Genomic DNA, 19,141 nt, shown 5'->3' with positions numbered 1-19,141 from the left:
CTGACAAGCGTGGGTAGCTTTTCAGAAAGCGCTGAACCACCAAATTAAAGACGTGGGCCAGGCATGGCACGTGCGTGAGGCTGCCGAGCTGCAGAGCCGCCACCAGGTTACGGCCGTTGTCACACACGACCATGCCCGGTTGGAGGCTCAGCGGCGCAAGCCAGCGGTCGGTCTGCTGTGTCAGACCCTGCAGCAGTTCGTGGGCCGTGTGCCTCTTATCGCCTAAGCTGAGTAGTTTCAGCGCGGCCTGCTGACGCTTGCCCACCGCTGTGCTGCCACACCGCGCGACACCGACTGCTGGCGACATGCTGCTGCTAACACATCTTGATTGCGAGACAGAGGAGGAGGAGGAGGGTGCTTTAGTGGAGGAAGCATACACCTCCGCAGATACCACCACCGAGCTGGGGCCCGCAATTCTGGGGGTGGGTAGGACGTGAGCGGTCCCAGGCTCTGACTCTGTCCCAGCCTCCACTAAATTCACCCAATGTGCCGTCAGGGAGATGTAGTGGCCCTGCCCGCCTGTGCTTGTCCACGTGTCCGTAGTTAAGTGGACCGTGGCAGTAACCGCGTTGGTGAGGGCGCGTACAATGTTGCGGGAGACGTGGTCGTGCAGGGCTGGGACGGCACATCGGGAAAAGTAGTGGCGACTGGGAACTGAGTAGCGCGGGGCCGCCGCCTCCATGATACTTTTGAAGGACTCCGTTTCCACAACCCTATACGGCAGCATCTCAAGGCTGATGAATTTTGCTATGCGGACGGTTAACGTTTGAGCGTGCGGGTGCGTGGCGGCGTACTTACGCTCCAACAGTTGCGACGGCTGGACGGTGCGCTGAACTACACTGCTGGATGGGGCCGAGGACAGCGGAGATGAGGGTGTGGGTGCAGGCCATGAGGCGGTAGTGCCTGTGTCCTGAGAGGGGGGTTGCATCTCAGTGGCAGGTTGGGGCACAGGGGGAGAGGCAGGGGTGCAAACCGGAGGCGCTGAACGGCCTTCGTCCCACCTTGCGGGGTGCTTGGCCATCATATGTCTGCGCATGGTGGTGGTGGTGAGGCTGTTGGTGTTGGCTCCCCGGCTGAGCTTTGCGCGACAAAGGTTGCACACCACTGTTCTGTGAAAAACTGCCAGACCTTAGAGCACCTCGGCCTCTGCAGGGTGGCATGACGCGAGGGTGCGCTTTGGGAAACAGTTGGTGGATTATTCGGTCTGGCCCTGCCTCTACCTCTGGCCACCGCACTGCCTCTTGCAACCTGCCCTGCTGCTGCCCGTGCCTCCCCCTCTGAAGACCTGTCCTGTGTAGGCGTTGCACACCAGGTGGGGTCAGTCACCTCATCGTCCTGCTGCTCTTCCTCCAAATCCTCTGTGCGCTGCTCCCTTGGACTTACTGCCCTTACTACTACCTCACTGCAAGACAACTGTGTCTGATCGTCATCGTCCTCCTCACCCACAGAAAATTGTTGAGACAGTTGGCAGAAGTCCCCAGCCTCTTCCCCCGGACCCCGGGAACTTTCGAATGGTTGGGCATCAGTGACGATAAACTCCTCTGGTGGGAGAGGAACCGCTGCTGCCCAATCTAAGCAGGGGCCCGAGAACAGTTCCTGGGAGTGTTCCCGCTCCTGAGCAGGTGTCATTGTAGTGGAGTGAGGAGGCTGGGAGGAAGGAGGAGCAGCAGACAGAGGATTCGGATTTGCAGCAGTGGACGGCGCAGAACTGCGGGTTGACGATAGGTTGCTCGAAGCACTTTCTGCCATCCAGGACAGGACCTGCTCACACTGCTCATTTTCTAATAACCGTCTCCCGCGTGGACCCATTAATTGGGCGATGAATGTGGGGACGCCAGAAACGTGCCTCTCTCCTAATCGCGCAGCAGTCGGCTGCGACACACCTGGATCAGGAGCTCGGCCTGTGCCCACACCCTGACTTGGCCCTCCGCGTCCTCGGCCGCGTCCACGTCCTCTAGGCCTACCCCTACCCCTCAGCATGCTGTATTACCAGTGATTTGATTTCACAGGCAGGAAATAAATTGGCGCAAGACTGCAGGCCAAATATAATTTTTTCCCTTTTTTGAAAACGAAAGGCCCCACTTCCTCTAGTGAATGAATAATCTAAGTTTAATAACTGTGCTGTGGCCCTGCTAATGTGTCACAGAACGTGAGGGTAGCAGAGTTATTATAACTCTGGCAGAGCAGGTATTTTTTTCCCAATTAAGGAAAGCAAATGGCGAAGCCAGGAGTAAAACGTAGCTGAGTGCGTCTGATTTTTAAACGTTGCACACGCAGCCGACACGTGTCCACCGCCCTTAGGACGGACAGAGGCAGGACAAATAGAATTTTTTTCCACCAAAAGGCAGCACTGCGTATATTCAATGAACATGAGAAGTTTAATAACTGTGCTGTGGCCCTGCTAATGTGGCACAGAACTTGAGGGTAGCAGAGTTATTATAACTCTGGCAGAGCAGGTATTTTTTTTCCCAATTAAGGAAAGCAAATGGCGAAGCCAGCAGTAAAACGTAGCTGGGTGCGTCTGATTTTTAAACGTTGCACACGCAGCCGACACGTACACACAGCCCTTAGGACGGACAGAGGCAGGTCAAATAGAATTTTTTTCACTTGTTTTACAAGCAAAAGGCCGCACTGCGTATATTCAATGAATAATAACTGTGTTGTGGCCCTGCCTACACAATTCTTTCCCTGCAGTATCAATGGAGGGTGCAATGCTCTGCAGAGGCGATTTTGAGAAGAAAAAAAATATGCAGCACAGCTAACAGCAGCCAGCACAGTACTGCACACGGTTAAATATGGCCCTAGAAAGGACCGTTGAGGTTCTTGAAGGCTACACTCACTCCTAACACTCTCCCTGCCTATGCAACACTTCTGTTCCTAATGCCGGGTGCAACGCTCTGCAGAGGCGATTTTGAGAAAAAAAAAATTGCCACTGCTAACAGCAGCCAACACACAGCTATCAGTGGCCCTAATAAGGACCTTCGGGGGTCTTGAAGCCTACACTAACTACCAATTCTCTCCCTACAGCAGCTCCGGTACAAACAGCACTGTCCCTCATCTAACTCACAAGGCATCTGAGGCGAGCCGCGGGAGGGGCCGACTTTTATATTAGGCGGACACCTGATCTCGCCAGCCACTCACAGCAGGGGGGTGGTATAGGGCTGGAACAACACAGGGGGAAGTTGTAATGCCTTCCCTGTCTTTCAATTGGCCAGAAAAGCGCGCTAACGTCTCAGGGAAGGAAGTGAAAGTAACCCGAACACCGCATGGTGTTCGTTACGAATAACGAACATCCCGAACACCCTAATATTCGCACGAATATCAAGTTCGGACGAACACGTTCGCTCATCTCTACTGGTTTTCTATTGGAATGGATAACAACTTCAAACATTTCACAATTTTGAGGCATTTTCTCTAGAGTAGTTTTTAAGTCCTTTTATGTGCGGGTTCTTATTGTGCAGCGTCACGTGCAACTGTTTAACCAAATTGTGTTTTACCCCAGGTAAATTGCTGCATCTCAAGCTTGATTCTCGTTAATCTTCAACAACAAAATAAATCTGTAGAAATTGAGGTTTTTGTTGGGGCAAAGGTAGCAGACTACCAACTAAGTGGTACACCTGTTCTTGCACTTTGAAAGTGGGCATAAAACTATTTTCTACAATTTGCTTGGCTTCAAAGGATGTCATTTGAAAGTAGCTATTGTACTTTCTAATACAGTCCATACTATGTATGTGCTCTGGATGAAGATCCATAATTAAGCTATAGAGCGGCTCAGGCAAAGGCTCAAAAGTCAGAATTTGCACCTTACCACTGCTGAAAAACATACCAGGAGTCTCTTCTTTCCACTTAAGGGCATTACAATATATAAATTTATGTTATAATTCCCAGAGCAACAGTTTTATCGGATTCATAATCCATGTCAGAATCGTTCAACATTCCAGACAAAGCTTTAACCTTCTATGGAAACGATAACCTTTCTGATTATCCTCTTGGATTATTTCTGTCATATCTGTTAACAGCTGCTCTGTGAACTTTGGGGTTATTCACTTGATATTTATCTGATGATGTTTTATTGACCTTGGGTTTTATTTTCTTGGTATTTAGCTACTGCAGCTCTATGAACCTCTGGGCTATTCTGTTGATAATTAGCTGCAACAGCTCTATGAAGCTTGGGTTTATTTTTTTTTTTGGTATTTAGCTGCTGAGGCTCTATGAACCTGTGGATTCGTTTGTCAGTAAGCTATCATTGCAGCACAGTGAACTTCCATATTTCTTTCTGTGCACGTAGTAGCGGCTTTGTGGACTTGTCTTCTTCTGATCACATCAGTAAATCTAGCTAGGCGTTTTTTTCAGCAGTTCTGCCAGAATTAGAAGTACTTTCAAGCGGAAGAATTGGGAGTGTGTTCGACACAGCTTTATAAGGCAAGTAAACATTAGAAAGATCTTGTGAAGAAATAAAAAGCAGTCTACCAGATTCACTTTAACTCCGAACTTTTCATACAACTCTCCATTGTGATAGACTTCAAACACTGACCTGAATATTTTACCGGCTACTACTAATTCACGCAAACCACCATAAGATTGAGACATATCAGCAAAATAGTCAGCAAAACTGTTATAATTATTTCCATCACTATCATGAGATAAAATGTCGAAATCATCCCAGTAATTCACCACGTGCTCCAATATCTCCTCATGTGCCTCTCTGGCCATGACTTGAGTATCATACAAAGTAAAGGATTTTGCTCGAACAGACAAGCACCATCACAATTAATAGGTATGACGATATGTTTAAAACGTCAACAATAGAGATGAGCGAACACCAAAATGTTCGGGTGTTCGTTATTCGGAACGAACTTCCCGCGATGCTCGAGGGTTCGTTTCGAACAACGAACCCCATTGAAGTCAATGGGCGACCAGAGCATTTTTGTATTTCGCCGATGCTCGCTAAGGTTTTCATGTGTGAAAATCTGGGCAATTCAACAAAGTGATGGGAACGACACAGCAACGGATAGGGCAGGCGAGGGGCTACATGTTGGGCTGCATCTCAAGTTCACAGGTCCCACTATTAAGCCACAATACCGGCAAGAGTGGGCCCCCCCCCCCCCTCCCAACAACTTTTACTTCTGAAAAGCCCTCATTAGCATGGCATACCTTTGCTAAGCACCACACTAGCTACAACAAAGCACAATCACTGCCTGGATGACACTCCACTGCCACTTCTCCTGGGTTACATGCTGCCCAACCGCCCCCCCTCCCCCCCACAGTGCACACCAAAGTGTCCCTGCGCAGCCTTCAGCTGCCCTCATGCCACGCCACACTCATGTCTATTTAGAAGTGCGTCTGCCATGAGGAGGAACCGCAGGCACACACTGCAGAGGGTTGGCACGGCTAGGCAGCGACCCTCTTTAATAGGGGCGGGGCGATAGCCCACAATGCTGTACAGAAGCAATGAGAAATAGAATCCTGTGCCACCGCCATCAGGAGCTGCACACGTGGGCATAGCAATGGGGAAGCTATGTGCCACACACTATTCATTCTGTCAAGGTGTCTGCATGCCCCAGTCAGACTGGTAATATGCACCTTAACAGTAACCGCGTTGGTGGTAATGTGGTGGTGACTGCGGACCTAGTAGCACGGTTGTATTTTGTTGGTTTTCGGAATGTGGCCAGGATTAAGTGGGCCGTGGCGGGGGGATGGTGTGGGGGCTCTCTTGTTGTGTCGGTAAAGGTGAAATTCTTGGACTGCCACCAGACGAACCAATGCAAAGGCATTTGCCAAGAATGTTTTCCCTGTTGGAGGAGGAGGGGGATGTTTTTGAGGCACTACGTGTCCTCTCCACGTGTCCGTGGTTATATGCACCTTAACAGTAACCGCGTTGGTGGTAATGTGGTGGTGACTGCGGACCTAGTAGCACGGTTGTATTTTGTTGGTTTTCGGAATGTGGCCAGGATTAAGTGGGCCGTGGCGGGGGGATGGTGTGGGGGCTCTCTTGTTGTGTCGGTAAAGGTGAAATTCTTGGACTGCCACCAGACGAACCAATGCAAAGGCATTTGCCAAGAATGTTTTCCCTGTTGGAGGAGGAGGGGGATGTTTTTGAGGCACTACGTGTCCTCTCCACGTGTCCGTTCCATGTCAGCAATAGTAGCACTCAGGACAGGCCCCATTAACAATTCTGAAGCAGCAGTATAGCGGGAGCGCAGTCTTCGTTCCATGTAAGCAATAGTAGCACTCAGGACAGGCCCCATTAACAATTCTGAAGCAGCAGTATAGCGGGAGCGCAGTCTTCGTTCCATGTAAGCAATAGTAGCACTCAGGACAGGCCCCATTAACAATTCTGAAGCAGCAGTATAGCGGGAGCGCAGTCTTCGTTCCATTTCAGTAGCCTTAGTATAGCCAAGGCACAAGTTACATTTATGTAGCTAAACTGTAGGCCAACCCCACACACCTTTCTGTACCATGAGTGCAGGCGAAGAACATAGAAATTACTATGATTACACTGTAGGTGAGGGCCCCAAAAAATTGGTGTACCAACAGTACTAATGTACCTCAGTAAAAATTGGCCATGCCCAACCAAGATGGCAGGTGAATCGCTTTGGTTAATGTGGCTTAAGTGGTAACTAGGCCTGGAGGCAGCCCAGTGTAACGAAAAATTGGTTCAAGTTAAAGTTCCAACGCTTTTAAGCGCATTGAAACTTATAAAAATTGTTCTGAAAAATTATTTGAGTGAGCCTTGTGGCCCTAAGAAAAATTGCCCGTTCAGCGTGATTACGTGAGGTTTCAGGAGGAGGAGCAGGAGGAGGAGGAGGAGGAATATTAGACACAGATTGATGAAGCAGAAATGTCCCCGTTTTGGATGGTGAGAGAGAACGTAGCTTCCATCCGCGGGTGCAGCCTACGTATTGCTTACGTATCGCTGCTGTCCGCTGGTGGAGAACAGAAGTCTGGGGAAATCCAGCCTTTGTTCATCTTGATGAGTGTTAGCCTGTCGGCACTGTCGGTTGACAAGCGGCTACGCTTATCTGTGATGATTCCCCCAGCCGCACTAAACACCCTCTCCGACAAGACGCTAGCCGCAGGACAAGCAAGCACCTCCAGGGCATACAGCGCTAGTTCAGGCCACGTGTCCAGCTTCGACACCCAGTAGTTGTAGGGGGCAGAGGCGTCACCGAGGATGGTCGTGCGATCCGCTACGTACTCCCTCACCATCCTTTTACAGTGCTCCCACCGACTCAGCCGTGACTGGGGAGCGGTGACACAGTCTTGGTGGGGAGCCATAAAGCTGGCCAGGCCCTTAAAGACTGTTGCACTGCCTGGGATGTACATGCTGCTCGATCTACGCACATCCCCTGCTACCTTGCCCTCGGTACTGCGCCTTCTGCCACTAGCGCTGTCGGCTGGGAATTTTACCATCAGCTTGTCCGCAAGGGTCCTGTGGTATAGCAACACTCTCGAACCCCTTTCCTCTTCGGGAATCAGAGTGGGCAGGTTCTCCTTATACCGTGGATCGAGCAGTGTGTACACCCAGTAATCCGTCGTGGCCAGAATGCGTGCAACGCGAGGGTCACGAGAAAGGCATCCTAACATGAAGTCAGCCATGTGTGCCAGGGTACCTGTACGCAACACATGGCTGTCTTCACTAGGAAGATCACTTTCAGGATCCACCTCCTCCTCCTCCTCCTCCTCCTCAGGCCATACACGCTGAAAGGATGACAGGCAATCAGCCGGTGTACCGTCAGCAGCGGGCCAAGCTGTCTCTTCCCCCTCCTCCTCATCCTCCTCATGCTCCTCCTCCTCCTCCTGTACGCGCTGAGAAATAGACAGGAGGGTGCCCTGACTATCCAGCGGCATACTGTCTTCCCCCGCCCCCGTTTCCGAGCGCAAAGCAGCTGCCTTTATGGTTTGCAGGGAATTTCTCAAGATGCATAGCAGAGGAATGGTGACGCTAATGATTGTAGCATCGCCGCTCACCACCTGGGTAGACTCCTCAAAATTACCAAGGACATGGCAGATGTCTGCCAACCAGGCCCACTCTTCTGAAAGGAATTGAGGAGGCTGACTCCCACTGCGCCGCCCATGTTGGAGTTGGTATTCGACTATAGCTCTACGTTGTTCATAGAGCCTGGCCAACATGTGGAGCGTAGAGTTCCACCGTGTGGGCACGTCGCACAGCAGTCGGTGCACTGGCAGCTTAAAGTGATGTTGCAGGGTGCGCAGGGTGGCAGCGTCCGTGTGGGACTTGCGGAAATGTGCGCAGAGCCGGCGCGCCTTTACGAGCAGGTCTGACAAGCGTGGGTAGCTTTTCAGAAAGCGCTGAACCACCAAATTAAAGACGTGAGCCAGGCATGGCACGTGCGTGAGGCTGCCGAGCTGCAGAGCCGCCACCAGGTTACGGCCGTTGTCACACACGACCATGCCCGGTTGGAGGCTCAGCGGCGCAAGCCAGCGGTCGGTCTGCTGTGTCAGACCCTGCAGCAGTTCGTGGGCCGTGTGCCTCTTATCGCCTAAGCTGAGTAGTTTCAGCACGGCCTGCTGACGCTTGCCCACCGCTGTGCTGCCACACCGCGCGACACCGACTGCTGGCGACATGCTGCTGCTAACACATCTTGATTGCGAGACAGAGGAGGAGGAGGAGGAGGAGGAGGGTGCTTTAGTGGAGGAAGCATACACCTCCGCAGATACCACCACCGAGCTGGGGCCCGCAATTCTGGGGGTGGGTAGGACGTGAGCGGTCCCAGGCTCTGACTCTGTCCCAGCCTCCACTAAATTCACCCAATGTGCCGTCAGGGAGATGTAGTGGCCCTGCCCGCCTGTGCTTGTCCACGTGTCCGTAGTTAAGTGGACCGTGGCAGTAACCGCGTTGGTGAGGGCGCGTACAATGTTGCGGGAGACGTGGTCGTGCAGGGCTGGGACGGCACATCGGGAAAAGTAGTGGCGACTGGGAACTGAGTAGCGCGGGGCCGCCGCCTCCATGATACTTTTGAAGGACTCCGTTTCCACAACCCTATACGGCAGCATCTCAAGGCTGATGAATTTTGCTATGTGGACGGTTAACGTTTGAGCGTGCGGGTGCGTGGCGGTGTACTTGCGCTTGCGCTCGAACACTTGCGCAAGCGACGGCTGAACGGTGCGCTGAACTACACTGCTGGATGGGGCCGAGGACAGCGGAGATGAGGGTGTGGGTGCAGGCCATGAGGCGGTAGTGCCTGTGTCCTGAGAGGGGGGTTGCATCTCAGTGGCAGGTTGGGGCACAGGGGGAGAGGCAGGGGTGCAAACCGGAGGCGCTGAACGGCCTTCGTCCCACCTTGTGGGGTGCTTGGCCATCATATGTCTGCGCATGGTGGTGGTGGTGAGGCTGTTGGTGTTGGCTCCCCGGCTGAGCTTTGCGCAACAAAGGTTGCACACCACTGTTCGTCGGTCGTCAGGCGTCTCTGTGAAAAACTGCCAGACCTTAGAGCACCTCGGCCTCTGCAGGGTGGCATGGCGCGAGGGGGCGCTTTGGGAAACACTTGGTGGATTATTCGGTCTGGCCCTGCCTCTACCCCTGGCCACCGCACTGCCTCTTGCAACCTGCCCTGCTGATGCCCTTGACTCCCCCTCTGAAGACCTGTCCTCCTGAGTAAGCGTTGCACACCAGGTGGGGTCAGTCACCTCATCGTCCTGCTGCTCTTCCTCCGAATCCTCTGTGCGCTGCTCCCTCGGACTTACTGCTCTTACTACTACCTCACTGCAAGACAACTGTGTCTGATCGTCATCGTCCTCCTCACCCACAGAAAGTTGTTGAGACAGTTGGCGGAAGTCCCCAGCCTCTTCCCCCGGACCCTGGGAACTTTCGAATGGTTGGGCATCAGTGACGATAAACTCCTCTGGTGGGAGAGGAACCGCTGCTGCCCAATCTAAGCAGGGGCCCGAGAACAGTTCCTGGGAGTGTTCCCGCTCCTGAGCAGGTGTTATTGTAGTGGAGTGAGGAGGCTGGGAGGAAGGAGGAGCAGCAGACAGAGGATTCGGATTGGCAGCAGTGGACGGCGCAGAACTGCGGGTAGACGATAGGTTGCTCGAAGCACTTTCTGCCATCCAGGACAGGACCTGCTCACACTGCTCATTTTCTAATAACCGTCTCCCGCGTGGACCCATTAATTGGGCGATGAATGTGGGGACGCCAGAAACGTGCCTCTCTCCTAATCGCGCAGCAGTCGGCTGCGACACACCGGGATCAGGAGCTCGGGCTGTGCCCACACCCTGACTTGGCCCTCCGCGTCCTCGGCCGCGTCCACGTCCTCTAGGCCTACCCCTACCCCTCAGCATGCTGTATTACCAGTGATTTGATTTCACAGGCAGGAAATAAATTGGCGCAAGACTGCAGGCCAAATATAATTTTTGCCCTTTTTGGAAAACGAAAGGCCCCACTGCCTCTAGTGAATGAATTATCTAAGTTTAATAACTGTGCTGTGTCCCTGCTAATGTGTCACAGAACGTGAAGGTAGCAGAGTTATTATAACTCTTGGAGAGCAGGTATTTTTTTCCCAATTAAGGAAAGCAAATGGCGAAGCCAGCAGTAAAGCGTAGCTGGGTGCGTCTGATTTAGCAATGTTGTTCACGCAGCTCACACGTGTCCACCGCCCTTAGGATGGACAGAGGCTGGACAAATAGATTTGTTTTCAGTTTTTTTCCACCAAAAGGCAGCACTGCGTATATTCAATGAACATGAGAAGTTTAATAACTGTGCTGTGTCCCTGCTTATGTGTCACAGAACGTGAGGGTAGCAGAGTTATTATAACTCTTGGAGAGCAGGTATTTTTTTCCCAATTAAGGAAAGCAAATGGCGAAGCCAGCAGTAAAGCGTAGCTGGGTGCGTCTGATTTAGCAATGTTGTTCACGCAGCTCACACGTGTCCACCGCCCTTAGGACGGACAGAGGCTGGACAAATAGATTTGTTTTCAGTTTTTTTCCACCAAAAGGCAGCACTGCGTATATTCAATGAACATGAGAAGTTTAATAACTGTGCTGTGTCCCTGCTTATGTGTCACAGAACGTGAGGGTAGCAGAGTTATTATAACTCTTGGAGAGCAGGTATTTTTTTCCCAATTAAGGAAAGCAAATGGCGAAGCCAGCAGTAAAGCGTAGCTGGGTGCGTCTGATTTAGCAATGTTGTTCACGCAGCTCACACGTGTCCACCGCCCTTAGGACGGACAGAGGCTGGACAAATAGATTTGTTTTCAGTTTTTTTCCACCAAAAGGCAGCACTGCGTATATTCAATGAACATGAGAAGTTTAATAACTGTGCTGTGTCCCTGCTTATGTGTCACAGAACGTGAGGGTAGCAGAGTTATTATAACTCTTGGAGAGCAGGTATTTTTTTCCCAATTAAGGAAAGCAAATGGCGAAGCCAGCAGTAAAGCGTAGCTGGGTGCGTCTGATTTAGCAATGTTGTTCACGCAGCTCACACGTGTCCACCGCCCTTAGGACGGACAGAGGCTGGACAAATAGATTTGTTTTCAGTTTTTTTCCACCAAAAGGCAGCACTGCGTATATTCAATGAACATGAGAAGTTTAATAACTGTGCTGTGTCCCTGCTTATGTGTCACAGAACGTGAGGGTAGCAGAGTTATTATAACTCTTGGAGAGCAGGTATTTTTTTCCCAATTAAGGAAAGCAAATGGCGAAGCCAGCAGTAAAGCGTAGCTGGGTGCGTCTGATTTAGCAATGTTGTTCACGCAGCTCACACGTGTCCACAGCCCTTAGGACGGACAGAGGCTGGACAAATAGATTTGTTTTCAGTTTTTTGGCACCAAAAGGCAGCACTGCGTATATTCTATGAATAATAACTGTGTTGTGGCCCTGCCTATACAATTCTTTCCCTGCAGTATCAATGGAGGGTGCAATGGTCTGCAGAGGCGATTTTGAGAAGCAAAAAAAAATGCAGCACAGCTAACAGCAGCCTGGACAGTACTGCACATGGATAAATATGGCCCTAGAAAGGACCGTTGAGGTTCTTGAAGGCTACACTCACTCCTAACACTCTCCCTGCCTATGCAGCACTTCTGTCCCTAATGCCAGGTGCAACGGTCTGCAGAGGCGATTTTGAGAAAAAAAAATTTGCCACTGCTAACACCAGCCAACACACAGCTATCAGTGGCCCTAATAAGGACCTTTGGGGGGTCTTGAAGCCTACACTAACTACCAATTCTTTCCCTACAGCAGCTCCGGTACAAACAGCACTGTCCCTCATCTAACTCACACCGCATCTGAGGCGAACCGCGGGAGGGGCCGACTTTTATGTTCGGGTGACACCTGATCTTCCCAGCCACTCACAGCAGGGGGGTGGTATAGGGCTTGAACGTCACAGGGGGAAGTTGTAATGCCTTCCCTGTCTTTCAATTGGCCAGAAAAGCGCGCTAACGTCTCAGGGAAGGAAGTGAAAATAACCAGAACACCGCATGGTGTTCGTTACGAATAACGAACATCCCGAACACCCTAATATTCGCACGAATATCAAGCTCGGAAGAACACGTTCGCTCATCTCTAGTCAACAACCATTGTAGATGAAATTCATGAAAACAGTCTAAAATAAAATCTGTCTTTGTTGCCTATAAGAACCAATCACAGCACAGCTTTCATTTTATCTTAGTAGTGTAAGAAATGAAAAGTGCGCTTTGATTGGTTGCTAAACTACTGATGTAAAATGAAAGCTGTGCTGTGATTGGTTGCTATGGGCAGCAAAGACAGATTTTCTTTTAGACAGCTTTCATAGGGGTGTGGTGCCCATAGCAGTCAATCACAGTTCAGCTTTTATTTATTATGATGCTGAGGTAAAGTGAAAGCTGAACTGTGATTGGTTGCTATATTACTGAGGTACAGTGAAAACAGGATTTATTAATTGGCTGAGCCACGGCATTGATTGGCCAATTCAAAAATCCTGCCTTCACAATGCGATGGCTGTGATTGGTTTTCGAGCGCTGCTCAGCCAATCAATGCAGCACTGGATGAGCCAATCACAGCTATTGCATTGGTTCATTGAGTACTGCACTGATTGGCTGAGCAGCACTCAAGAACCAATCAGAGCCATCGCTTCCTGGAGGCGGGATTTATGAATCCTGTAACCAGGAAGCAATTTTCTGTGGGCACCCAAGGTCTGCAGAAAGCCTGCTGGAGCTTCGGGGGGAGCAAAGGCAGGTATGCATCTGAGCATACTAGGTAGTGTATTGCTTTTTTAAAAATGTAACACAGCTAGGGCTTGTTGTCAAGGTAGGGCTTATATCTCTTTTTTGGTCTGTGTTTCATTATCGTCTCTGTAGTTAGTTCTCTGCAGTATTTTTGTTTCTGTTTTTCATTACTTCATCCCTGTTTTCTGTCAGGGCTAATCAGGCCCTAGGTTCCAGCGTGTGGCTGCCCTTATTGGGGTGATTACCCTGCTTGTAGGCAGAGCCCTTTACATCTCCCTGCTTACTGTAGGGCTAGTTACCCTACTGTAGGTACTCCTGTTTGCTGGGGTCAGCTGACAGTTACCCAGTCTGGTATAAAAGCAAGACTGGTTGATTAGCCCAGTAGGTCCACATTCCAAAATCCGTAACACATATAATGTATTGTATAACATTTTTTTTTTTAAATTTGAGTGGATTGGGGAAAAATAAATTCTGTTATTGTTTTTGGATTTGATTTTTACAGCATTCAGTGTGCAAAATAAGTAATGTGATAATATTCTTCTCTGGGTCAGCACAATTCCAGCAACACCAAGTTTATGTTTTTTTTTAAATGTTTTGCTATATTTGTACACAAAAAAACATTTTTTTAATGATTGGCTTTTGTGTTGCCGCATTCCAAAAACCATAGCATTTTTATTATTCTACAGGCGGAGCTCTTTAAGCACTTGTTTTTTGCAGAATGAACTGTAGCCTTTGTTCATCCAATTTATTGGAACATATAACATTTTGATTGCTTTTTATTCCATTTTTTTCTAGGGGCAAGGCTAAGAAAATCTGCAATTCTGGTATGTTTATTGTTAATTTTAATGGCATTCGACGTGCAATAGAAATAATATGCTTAAATAATTCTGCAGGCCACTAAGATTACATCAATACCAAATTTATATAGTTTTTCTTTTTTTCAACTTTTCAAATAAATTAATGTTTTGTTTATTGCTGCATTCAAAGACTCCTAACATTTTTTGTCAATGGTGCTGTGTGAGGTTTTTTTTGGCGGGGTGTGAGTTGTACCTTTTAATGGTTACATTTGTTGATTCATGCAATGTTTTGATCCCTTTTAGAGATGAGCGAACGTGTTCGGCTCCGCCCCTTTTCGCCCGGACACCGAACTTCGCGAGGAATTCCGTGTTCGGGCGAAAAAAGTTCGGGGGTCGCCGTGGCAGCGCGGGGGGTTGCGGCGGGGAGTGGGGGGGAGAGGGAGAGAGAGAGGGCTCCCCCCTGTTCCCCGCTGCTGCCGCCCGCGCCGCCGCGCCTCTCCCCGCCCCCCGGCGCCCCCCGAATACTTACGCGCGAACACGGAAGTCCTCGGAAAAGCCGGTGTTCGGGTGCGTAAGTGTTCGTTAAGAACACGTTCGCTCATCTCTAATCCCTTTCTATTCTGTTATTTGTAATGCGAGATGGCAAAATTAGGTATTTTCACCATGTTTTTTGTATTTGTTTTTGCATAACATGCACTGTGCAGGTTAAATAATATACAATTTTTTTTTTCTCTGGGTCATTACAAATGTAGTGATACCAAATGTGTGATGTTTTGTTTTACATAGTAAAGGGGGAAGTTGCGGTTCTGTCATTTTTATTTTAATTTTTTTTAACTTTTTTAAAAACTTTTTAAAATTTTTATTTGTGTCCCACTGAGTAACTTGAATATCTGCATCTTTTTTCATTCTTCTTATACATTACTTTACACCAGTATAGTAGTGCATTAAAAGCCTACCAGGTCAGACAGAGACTGAGCTTCACAGGCCACCGTATGTGTCATACCGGGTGCCATAGCAACTTATCGAGACCCCATGATCACATTGCAGGTGTCCGATGGGTGACAGAGGGAGCCCCTTCCCTCTCTATGCTTTTTGCATGCTGCGGTTGCACTGACTGCGGCATGTCAACGGTTAAATAGTGTGAATCAAAGGTCTCTTTGGTTCCTGCTATTAGAGCAAGTGCCAAGAACTCACTTTCCCCAGCAAAGCAAGATACATGCCAGGCCTCTAATATAGTAATGTTTTTGATGATGCTGCAGATTAAAGCCCCTTAATGGCTGCTGTTAAGACATATGGGCGGTCGTTAAGGGGTTAAAGAGCAGAATAATTAGTGAAAGGTTGTGATCGATTGCTATCGGCAACACTGTTTAGAGTTTTGTGAATCTGCCCCATGAGCTCAGTTATATAGAAGTAAATAATCTACATTCTAGTTCATATTTTATTTACCTGATGGGTATAAAAGGAATGTCTGTATCTTTTCCTCTTCATGTCCCATTGGCTGACAAAAAAAAGACAAAAATGTATTATTTGAGTTGTTGGAATATGACTGGTCAGGGGCATAACTAGGAGGAAGGGTAACAGCAAGGCATGTAGTTTGAGTACTACGTTCCAGGAGGTTTGCCATGTCCAGAGTACTTAGACATAGGGCTAGGCAGAAAAACTGAATATTTGAGGGAATGTGAGTCTAACTATAATTCTGTAACTTGGAATGAATTTAAAAAAAAAGGTTTGGTACGGTTTTAGCCAGTAAAGTGTGATTGTTCTCATAAGAGAAACCAGGTAATATTGTAGATATGACACCTTTTAATGGCTAACAAAAATACATGATGTTTCAGCAAGCTTTTGCATGGTTCTGTTATCCACCCTTCGTCAGGCTAAAAATGGAATGAATTAACACTGGATAGGTAGAAGTACATTTTGATAAAATTAGGAATCATTTAATTTATTTCCTAATTTACATTTATTCGCATAAAGAGGACAATATTTTTTGTGTTGAGTTTAAATGAATTACTTAATGTCTTAAAATGTGAGTAACTGGATAAACAGCTATTTGAGGGTGCTATTCCATGAGTATTTTTGGCTGTGCGTAACAGTGGCTTTTCACCGCACAATTTTCAGACACTGATTTGTCAAATAAGGTGGAATAGATGCCCATCCTTACACAGTGCAGAGAAAGGTCTTGAAACTTATTAGGCACTATGGAGAGAGTTCCCTCTCCCCAGAAAGATCCTCAAACTTACTAGGCACTGCAGTGTGTGCTGATCTGTTGTGTGGCTTAGAAGAAGGTCAAGTGTTACAATCTGCAGAAGTCACAGGGGCCTATAAGAGGAGTATCAGGGGCTAAGTGAGGACTAGTAGACTGCTTAAAGTTACAGTAGTGTCTCTCATCTCTGAAGGAGTCACCTGTCCAGGTACAATGAGCTGTGGGAGTGAAAGAGAACATCCCAGAAGAGAAGTAATCTGCAGGAGAATATAAGGATAGTTGTCTGGAGTTCCAGAACTCTTCGTTTCAGAATGTTTCGTAAATGAGACCGGCCTCGGTAAACACCAGTGTGCACATCAGTGAGTATGAGCTAGCTTACCAGCAGGTCTGTGGCAAACTAGAGTACCAAGTTTACACACAGGAGGTGCCAAAGTTGTACTAAATAAAACTGAACTGTAATTAGAGCCAGGCCCAGGATTGAAGTGGTGCGCAATGCAGGTTCCTTGATATGAAGTGGACAATGGAGTTGCAAAAATAGTAACATTTTATTTTAAACAAGCAACTGCAAAAGAACATTATTATGCAATCTAAGGACTAAATAACTTTATCAGTACCATATGCAATCTTGGCTATCACTAACTAAGAACGTTGATTGCTATTCTGCACCACTTGGAAATAACAATTCCCATATGATATAATTCACAGTGTAACAATGCACAAAACTTATATGTCAACTAATGAGTCATGATACGAAGGCAGAAAATTCGGTCTGAACACTAGTACATAGATAACTAAACTGCGAATGTTCACACAGTCCTTGACACTAAAAGACTCCTCAATGGGTCACAGTGTAAGAGGGGTCAGCGCTGTAAGGGGTAAAGAGGCTGTCTTTACAAGCGCTCCTGTGCTTTTACACAGAACCAACAATTGCTCACTGAATGGTGGCACAGTGCTCTGGAGATCTCTTCCAGCCACCCACCTCCATTCTGAGTAAACAGGCAATCATTCATAGATGAACAATTGCCTGTTTGCATTGGCCAATAGTCACTTGGTTTTTAGGTGAGCTAAAACCAAGCATCTCCAACAAGTAAGCATTACTCGTTCACTTACCTTACATGGGATAACAGTTGCCCATAATTCTTCTTTTGAGTGATTACTTGGGTGACTATTGGTCTGTGTAAAGCCACCCTAACACTCACGATTTACTACTAATTGCTAGGCTGCACATGACTTGCTATTGTTTCAAGCTGTAAGTTCTGTTGATGCTATATGTTACTAATGACACTATACTTCATTGTTGATATTGTCTTGGCTGGTATAATATGCACTTTGTTCAGTTGGCGGAGAATGTGTATTGTAAACTTTGATAAGGATGCTGACTGTACATTGTAACTTTAGAGCAGTGTTTCCCAAGCTGCAGTCCTCGTGGACCCCCAGAGGTCAGGTTTTCAGGATACCCTATAGTAAGAACACCTGTGGCAATGTCTGAGGCACTGACAATAGTTACATCACCTGTGCAACATTGAGAAAATGCAGAAAACATGTGGGGGTCCATGAGGACTGGAGTTTGGAAACACTGCTTTAGAGCAATTAGTGAACATCGTGGATGGGTATTTGGTTTTAAGAGTGTGCAGTACAGACCCCTGACCAGGAGGTTATTTAAAAAGGTTGCTTACGATAGGTAGAGTAAAAGGTAGAGAGCAGTGCTCACCACTAAGGTGCATCAACCCAGGAACAAGTAGTTCATGGAGAAGTGCTACACAACTCTACATAGGCTACAGTGAGCTCCAAGAAGGGCTCTGAGATTATTGGAGAATTAGGCACACTGGGGAGGCCCTGAAGATTACATTTGCTGAGAGAACAAGTCCTGTGAGTGAGATAGAACAGGCGTGTCACACCTAGAAGGGATCCTACAAGTGGTTGTGGAGTGACAAACCAGATAATCCTTGGTTGATATATAAAACATGTCATGAAGTGTGACCGGAGATATGATGAACATCTGGGTTTGAACTGAGTGTAACGAGAGTGTATATGGTAAGAAGTATATTGAGGTGTGAAGGTGTGTGATGAACCATGCTTAACCTCTTAGTGACGGCCCCATTGCCTTTTTACGTCCTAGCTAAGTGGGGCTTAATCCTCAGGGATGTAAAAACATGCATCTTCTGAGGATTAAAGCCACGTGGGCCATGGACGTGACAGCTACATGCTGTTGGTTACTGGAGGTAGCTGACAACTTGGAGCTATCATGGGGGCCACGGGGAGCCCTTCATCGACAATGTGATCGGTGCTATCCAATAGATAGCGCTGATTTCAATGAAGTCAATAAAAAGTTTTAAAAAGTTAAAGATTCAGCTGCCCTGATGGATTAGATCCATCAGGGTAGCTGAGCTTACTCACCCCTGTCCTCCGTGATGTTCCACGGTGATCTGGTCCTATGGGACCCGAAGTCGCTGTTCTGCGCATGCGCGCCAGACATATGGCGTAACGTACACACGCAGAAGGCCGGGAGCACCGGCAAATTTGAAATCTCCTGGCTCCAGAAGGTAGCCGGGAGGCAGGAGATGTCACCGCGGTCCCCAGACCTGTGATCGCCGGTATCCAATGGATACCAGCGATCATGGAAAAATTAAAAAAAAAAGTTTAAAAAAGTTAAAGTTTCAGCTGCCCTTATGGATCGGATCCATGGGGGCAGCTGAAAATACTCATTCCGGGCCTCCGTGATGTCCCCTAGCAATCGGAACCTGCTTTGGGCTTCTGCGCATGTGCCGATATGGTGCACGTGCGCAAAAGACCGGAGAGCCTGGCAAATTTTAAAAAATCTGCCTGCACCTCGCTGTATGCAGTTCTCGGTCACAAGATCACTGTTATTCACCGGATAGCAGTAATTATGTAAAGTTAAAAAAAGTTAAAGTAAAAAGTTTAAAAAGTTAAAGTTTCATTTCCCCTTATGGATCGTATCTGTGAGGGGAGATTAAATC

The 19,141-nt window shown here is 48.1% G+C and overlaps 1 protein-coding gene across 1 annotated transcript in view; it reads right to left on the bottom strand.

Moving 5' to 3' along the window:
• The window catches only part of LOC136626664 (pregnancy zone protein-like), a 184,070-nt gene that overhangs the window by 37,699 nt on the left and 127,230 nt on the right, over nucleotides 1–19,141 (bottom strand). Inside the window, exon 14 of the mRNA XM_066601682.1 lies at nucleotides 15,407–15,458. Within this exon, the coding sequence (XP_066457779.1) occupies nucleotides 15,407–15,458 (52 nt within the window). The remainder of the gene's footprint in view (nucleotides 1–15,406; nucleotides 15,459–19,141) is intronic.

This window comes from Eleutherodactylus coqui, chromosome 4 (genome assembly GCF_035609145.1).
Source record: "Eleutherodactylus coqui strain aEleCoq1 chromosome 4, aEleCoq1.hap1, whole genome shotgun sequence".
In the NCBI taxonomy this organism is placed as follows: Eukaryota; Metazoa; Chordata; class Amphibia; order Anura; family Eleutherodactylidae; genus Eleutherodactylus; species Eleutherodactylus coqui.
Note: the sequence above shows the minus strand (reverse complement) of the source record. Positions and strands in the feature narration are given on the sequence as shown.